This window comes from Aulonocara stuartgranti (assembly GCF_965226115.1).
Source record: "Aulonocara stuartgranti genome assembly, chromosome: 7".
Classification (NCBI taxonomy): Eukaryota; Metazoa; Chordata; class Actinopteri; order Cichliformes; family Cichlidae; genus Aulonocara; species Aulonocara stuartgranti.
The window spans coordinates 13,362,724-13,370,721 of NC_138945.1; the positions used below are offsets into that span (position 1 = coordinate 13,362,724).

Genomic DNA, 7,998 nt, shown 5'->3' on the forward strand with positions numbered 1-7,998 from the left:
ACTCACTGTTTGACATAAAATTTTTGGCAAATGAAATAATAAACCGTTATCACCATCAACAAATGAATTCATTACTTCATTCAATCATATTTATATAGTGCCAACTTATTATTTGAAGGTAGAGACCCTGCATAGAAAAAAACTGATCATGTGCCAATAACCATGAAACAGCAGGTCTTCCTGTCTTAATGGGCAGAAACTCTTTTAGTAGCATTTGTAGGACCAATAGCAATGATGATTATCATGAAAGCATATTGTCAATCAAATAGATGAGTTATAAAATCGATTCACCTAGCATGCAGAGTTGTGAAAGGAGAAGTATACAAACTGTCAAAACAGTTTTCCATATCAGGATGTAAGCATGTTTTTAATGCATGTTCAGCATTTTAACAAGACACCCTGTGGGGATTAATTACCTTATGGAGCCAGCCTCAAGTGGCCATTAGAGGAACTGAGATTTGTGACATTTGGTTTTGGGTTCAAATTTCATTTCCAAAGGTAGCTGCTTTGGGTTTCCCCATCTCCCACTGATGAATATCATTGCTCTTCAGACATCACCTCTACAAAACAACTGTGATGCTGTTCATTTTAATAGTCTAAATGCTTCATTTAATTATTGCTTAACTGGTGAACTTGTACTAATTTTTCATATCATTATATTGCTGCGGTATTAGAGTGGTTTGCACACATTCCTGGTTTAATCCCTGGAGGAGCCTGACCCTGAACTGCATAGGTGGAATTAAATTGATGGACGTTACCATGGTAAACATAGATGTTAATATTAGGAAGTTTAGAATTTTCATTGCATAGCCCTTTTAGTGGAAAAGGGTGGAGTGCCAACTCGGTGTCAGGGACAAGACCCTGCACCAAGTGGAGGAGTTTAAGTCTCTCGGGGTCTTGTTCAAGAGTGATGGGAGAAGGGGGCGGGAGATCGCCAGACGTATTGGTGCAGCGGCTGCAGTGATGCGGACGCTGTACCGGTCTGTTGTGGTGAAGAGAGAGCTGCGTGTAAAAGCAAAGCTCTCAATTTACCGGTCGATCTACGCCCCTACCCTCACCTATGGTCACGAGCTGTGGGTAGTGACCGAAAGAACGAGACGGCGGAAATGGGCTTCCTCCGAAGGGTGACTGGCCTCTCCCTTAGAGATGGGGTGAGAAGTTCGACCATTCGGGAGGATGACTACAGCATGTGACCAAAAGCACCAGAAAAAAATATTTCATATAGTATTTTTGGATGCTAGTATTTGTGTGTTTTATAAAGGCATCGGGTGATTTGTTTAGAATTTGGGTGCACTATTATTGGGTGTAGCAGCTATTTCAAATCTCACTGAACTGAGGTGCATAGGAGCAAAGGGTGACATGTACAAAAGTTGAGCCCAGCTATCACATATTTTTAGCTGTTTCAATAAAAAAGCTGTTCACAGTGTTGTTTCAAAAGAAAATGTTCTTTCAGTGCTATTACAAAAGTTATTTTTAAAAAAAAAACCTTCCTGCATGCAGATTTCTATCCAACACAACACCAAACTGAAGCTGTTTCATTTGCATGATATGATCCAGTAGTTATTAGCAAATGGGATACCAAACTAGTGCCAGCACTTTTTCTTTCTGCACACTGGTACCAGCTTGAATTCCTCCGAGAGTTACAGAGACAGAAAGGAGGAAAGTCAGAGACTTAGTAAGATACAGGCTCTGTTCTTCTTGTTAGTTTCCGTCTCTGAAACTTTGTGTAAAATGTGCACACTGAAGTTCCCTTTCTGTAGCTTTAACATTGAAATGCTGCCTCCCTCTCTGATCTGGTGTTTCCAAATTTGTCCTTTCACCAGTGCTTACACGAAGGCTTTCATTATCTCTCTCTATTTCCCTTCACACACACACACACACACACACACACACACACACACACACACACACACTGAATTGTTTGGATACGCATTTAAAATATGCAGACTGGAAGGATTCCTAAAACTTACAAATGCATCACCCAACAGTGGATTGAGAGGAGTAAAGGAAATGAAGGTTTTTTGAAGTGTACTGATTATTCACCTCATGTATGCATATATCACATGAGTGACATAAGAACTAACACTGATTTATTTCTTGAAGAATACTGTCTCATTAATTAATATCTGCTGATAAAGTAAAACATGAAATAAATATATGTATTTATAAGTAAGCTGACTCAGTAAACAAATGGAATTAGATGAATTATAAAAACTTTTTACAGATCAAATATTCATGATAAACTTTAAAAAATAACACAAAACAATTGAGGAGAGCATTGCATTCACAAATATATTGACTTGAACTTATATTTACGTGTATTCATGTCAATTATCCTTTTTTATTTTAGTATCCTTTGCTTTTAACTCCAAACCACGTTAGCCACTTCAGTCAGCTGTGTTTCTTGTTCCTGCTGCTTATAAAAAATAAGGTAAAAGAGCTTTTGTGTTTAAAGACTATCAGACTGGAACAATTTACCTGTTGAGAACAAACCAGTTTCATTACTTGCATGGCTTCTCTTCCTACTTTGAGAAGCAGTCGTCCTGTTTACTTTTTTATTAAAATATTTTTGATTCTTTGCCATCTACCTGCATGGGTTTTTTTTTTTCATTTACTTACTTTTACATTAAAAGCATAGTAGTGATTTGTAATGGCTTTAAAATGACTTTTAATGATTTCATTGAACTGTTCTTTTCCAGAGTGAAATGATTGTAAGGCATACATCTTTAATGACTTTAATGACATGAATTTGAACTCAGAGACGATTTAAATTTGTTGGTCTCATGGCACAGACCCACCTTGTTTGTGTAGTCTACGAGTTTTCAATAGGGTTGAGCTTCGGGCTTTGGGAGGGCGATTCTGGAAACTTAATGGTTGCCTACTTTATTCAGTTCAATTCAATTCAGTTTTATTTATATAGCATCAAATCACAACAACAGTTGCCTCAAGCTGCTTTATATTGTAAGGTAAAGATCCTACAATAATACAAAGAAAACAGAGAAAACCCTAATAGTCATATGACCCCCTATGAGCAAGCATTTTGGCAACAGTGGGAAGGAAAAACTTCCTTTTAACAGGAAGAAACCTCTGGAGGACTCAGGGTCAACGAGGGGTGGCCATCTGCTGCGATCAGTTGGGGGTGAGCGGATGAAACAGGAGAGCAGTTTTGATGCCTGTTGTGATTATTATCATGTTAGAAAAACTTGTGTCCAAGTTTCAATCATCTAACTGCTGATTTAAGGTGAAACTCGGTCCTTTTTTATTATTTCATCCACTTTGTGCAATGTATCAGTACCATTGGCAACAAAACAGCCCCAGAACATGATGAATTTAGATTCACTACCACCATGATGTTTGAAAGCTGGTACAGTGCAAGTACAGTACAAGTTTGAAAGCCTAACCTTTACTTTGTGGCTTGTCCACACGAGCAGCTACAAATTTCAATCAAGTTTGAGAGTGTCAAGTTTTGTTCAGGGGCTTCTCCATCACTATCAATCTGCCACTCCCGTCATTCATGACCCTGAGATACTCAAACTCCACTTTGGTCAGCAACTCATCCGTGAACCAGAGTGGGGACTTCGCCCTTTTCCTGCTGAGAACCATAGCCTTGGACTTGGACGTGCTAATTGTCATTCTCGCCACTTCATCCTCACAAGAGCATCACCTGATGATGCCAAAGTGGATGCCTTATGCCACTTGGCTCTGCCTAAAAGTTCTGTCTGAAATATTCTGAAGAGAATCGGTCACAAAATAAATTCAAATGTGTGCATCCAATTCTTGTTTTTTAAAGTAATTAAAGAGGTATGCTGTGCAACCATTCCACTATATAAAATGCAGTGTTTGAAGAAATCACTAAAAGCTCCAAGTTCCCATGAGATTCATGCCCATGATTACAAACCTCTGACCACAGCTACATATATATTGGGACCTGTTTGAAAACAAGATGCTGCTGCTGTGTGCCCATGTGCTGTAAAGATTAAAGTCTGATTAAAGTCTCAGTGTAAGCCACAGTTTAGAAGAGCACTGCTATACACAAGTTTCCACATAACAACAATGTGTGAAAATGCTAATTTTCATTGTTTTTCTCTTTTATTACATTATTTTCATTAATGTGCCAGGTTGTTATGAGGTTCTAGTTCTGATATGACGAATATTACATAAAACACAGGTAAATAAAGAATATCACATACAGTATTGTCTGTACTGAACTAAAACTGTTCCTGAACTTGAATGCAACTAGTAGAGTGCAAGAAGAAAAACTACTCTAAGTGGACTTCTGCATTCATACACATTCCACTGATAGCTGTGTTATACACATTTTTGTGTTACACTGTTCTTAAACAGAGCTCTGGCTTAACTGAAACTTCTCTGTAATGTTGTGCACCTGTGGGTAAAATACTTTGTTTCCAAATGGAGAGGATATGTTTGTGTATGAGTGAAAACTGGAAAATAGAAACCTGGAGTCTAATGTATCAAATGGTTAAGTGCTTATTTGGCTAATCACTCAATACAAAAACAATCCTGCCAGTTCATCTAAAGGATCAGTTATGATCACCTTGTTTTTATGTCTGTTTTTAAATCTATCTGTGATATTTTAGTCACCAGAGCTTACTTACATTTCCCTGAATGCAGATTGTTTTTTCTAGCCCAATTTCTCCTCTATCTTTCTATAGCTATTTACATATAAACTACCGTACAAATGAAAATCTGCTCGAGTTGGCTGGAGGTTTGACCATGTAGGTTCACCTCAGTCTTGCATTACAGACTTGTGTGTCTACATGTTTAAAAGCAGAGGTTTGTTGGTCTGGAGTATTCAGGTGTGTTAACACAATGACACAATTTTTGCAGGAATAGATGTCCCAACAAATTCACACCAATGTGAGACCATGCAAAGAAACTGCAACAAAACAAAACAAAATGTTAAAGTTCTTGACAGTAGAATTATAAAAAGAAAGAACAAGCATGGTTAATGCTGCTGAATGCTGTGTTCTACAATAATAATAATAATAATAATATTATTATTATTATTATTATTATGGGCCATACTTTTTTTCCACATGACTTGCATTAGCATTTCTGGTTTGTAGAGGAGCAGAGTTGAGTCATCTGTTTGTTTCATGTTCCTGTAGCAGCTTATTAATAATGTTGCTGCTTACACACACACACACACACACACACACACACACACACACACACACACACACACACACACACACACACACACACACCTGTCCCAGTGTGTAGACGGTAGCACCAACTCACTCAGGAGACAGGTTATCAGAAGTGTCACTGCTGATATGTACTTTCTGCATTTGGCTGTAGAGCAAAAACTACAACACACACACACACACACACATTACAGAAGAAAGTGTCAGGTTGCATTCCAGAAGTTTACAAAGAATTTATTTTTGAGGAACAACACTGCCAAACGACAGGAACACAACATGAATATCCTGTGGCAGTCCTTCCACGATTACACACAAACACACACTTCCCCTTTGTTCTGTCTTACTACTCCCAGCCCCATTTTCAGCCCAGGTCACAGGGAGTACATTCCTGGTAAAAATATAGAGACAGAAAGAGACTGATGGGACGAGTACCTGAAAGAGAGGAAACTGTTTGCCTAAAACTGGCCGTTAGATCTTTAATGTGTCATATCGTCGATGGGGCGTCAATGAAACAAGCTGTAGCTGTATGCAGCTGTATGTATAAATGTGTGACATAATGCTAAGGGCAACAAAGATGGAATAGTTCAGATTATGTTTGAAAGGTACTGGAAATCTGACTAAACTGAATATTAGCAGTTAGTTGCAACTGTGATACTATAATGTACCTGCATGCGTGGTTTCAGTTTCTCCGGTGTAATGTAATTTATTTATTTTTTATTTGTCAGTCAGTTGTAATATCAAAAATATATTTGAGCTTTTGGACTGTTGAGAAAGATTATTTAAAGGATATGAAATGTGTCACTATTTTCTGACACTTTATAGAATAAAACAAATAATCAGTTATTTAAGATTTTCACATAAACATGCTTTTGATAAATATACATTTTATTGTGAATGTTTTTTGACAAATATGTATACAGTAAAAGAAAGGAGAAAAAAAAGAAAGAAAAATGGTCTTGACCAGTCACACCTGGTGATTATTATCAAATCATCTAATAGTTTAGACTCTTTACATGGTGGGGCAAAGGAGGGGCAAGAGGTCTAGACAGAGTGGCACATGCCTCTTTAGTAGTGAAAATCTCCTATGTAACTGAAGTCAACAAAATATCCACAAAAACACTTTAAAACTCTTTATGGCATCATTATTGCTTCTATCTCTTTTCTTCTCCTTTAGATGGGTAGGCTTAGAGAATTAGTTTTTACAAGTATTTTAAAGACATAAAAGTTGGGGGGGAGCAAGAATCTACTCACTTTTTAAAGATGGCATTGCTTATTTCAGCAAGACAGTTCCACGCAGCAGAAAACTGTCTGTCGCATTATGAAACCAATGCAAGGACACAGGAGTCCTTAACCTGTATAGCCAAAGAAATCATACTACAAGAATAGGAAAACCTTAGACAGAGTTTCTTGAGTTTAACATTTAATATGTTATTCTTGTAATTTCTTCAGTTAAAGCTACATTTTCTTTTTGCAAATTATTGTTCTTTAAATGTATCTCTTGCATATCATCCCAAGTTTTTGTGTCACTTCTACAGAAGTGACAATTTTTACATTTTAAAGCTGAGAATAATTCCACTTACCAAAACCTTTAAAATTTAAAATAACTCTCTACAAAGCTCTCAGATATTTATTTTAGTCTGTATAACAAAGTATGTCCTGCCAATTTCACAGTGTAGCTCTGAAAAAAAAATCCCTGTCACTTTGTAAATGAAACTTCTGAAACTCGTGTCTACGCCTTGACACTTTCATTTTTGTTTTTTGTACTGACTTTACTGTAACTTTAATTTGCTTTCTACATTCTGATATATTTCACGCTGTAAAAACAACTTACAGTAAAATTACAGTTGGCAACTTAATGAGCTCCTTTGTTTATGTCTTTTGTATTCCATGGTGTTCCTATAATGTCGTTTCCCTTTTAGTCTTCCTTGTATGCATTTAAGGAATACATGCAGTAAAGATGCACTTCTATTCTATTCTGTTTTTAGTTGTATTAGTAAATAAAAATCTGTTTCACAACATCCACAGGTATAAATGAGCCTGTCAGAGCTCAGATGGAGCTGTCTATGAACTCCATGTTTCAAAATAAGCCCTGCACGATGGCAGCTCATCGTGAGATGTCTGTGTGTAAGCGACTTTTTTTTCTCTTCCCAGCCTCTTACCGATGGCGCTGAGCAGCCGCGGTTTGTGTCCTCTGTGAAACCACAAAATAAAGCGACTGTTTCCACTAGCCTTACCTTCTCTTTCCTCGTTCTTGGCTTTTCCATCTCTGCTAAATCCGGCGACCGGAGCTCTAAACTTTCATCCCGCAGCAGCAGCAGAGAGACAGAGAAAAACAGTCATCCAAAGCCAGGGTACAAGTCCACTGTAGGTTATCCAGCGGTATATGTTACCAATAAACTTGAGAGTGAGAGGCTTGTGTGCTATGCAGCGGTGCTCCAAAGTTTCTCTGAGTGAAAGTTAATCCAGACTGCGTGCGCCATGTTCCCACAGGCGAACTTCTCCCCATAGCGGAATTTTTGTCCGGTGAGAGGCGGGGATCCGGTCGGCTCACCAGCTCACAGCAAGGTTTCAATTACTCTTCATGACATCAGAGAGGAGTTGAGTTACCTGACAGATATTCATTTCAGCAGACTTTTACACTGTGTTGGTGTAGTATGTTAACAGGAAGCCATACTTTGTGTAGGAATGAGGACTTGTTTAAAAATATATTATTTTATAGCATTTGGAGTCTATTGTAGAATATAGCCACCTACTCCGAGTGCTAGTGCCCTATACGGTTAAAAATAACGTTTGTTTAAAAAGACTTTAGACTGGAAGAAACATTATTAAC

General features: G+C 37.7%; 1 protein-coding gene across 2 annotated transcripts in view; it reads right to left on the minus strand.

Moving 5' to 3' along the window:
• ttc28 (tetratricopeptide repeat domain 28) overlaps positions 1-7,706 on the minus strand; it is a 166,523-nt gene extending 158,817 nt beyond the window's left edge. For both annotated transcript variants that reach the window (XM_082540931.1, XM_082540930.1), the window contains exon 1: positions 7,403-7,706. In XM_082540931.1, coding sequence (XP_082397057.1) covers positions 7,403-7,432 — 30 coding nt within the window. In that variant the 5' untranslated portion in view covers positions 7,433-7,706. The remainder of the gene's footprint in view (positions 1-7,402) is intronic.
• Positions 7,707-7,998: the final 292 nt, after the last annotated feature.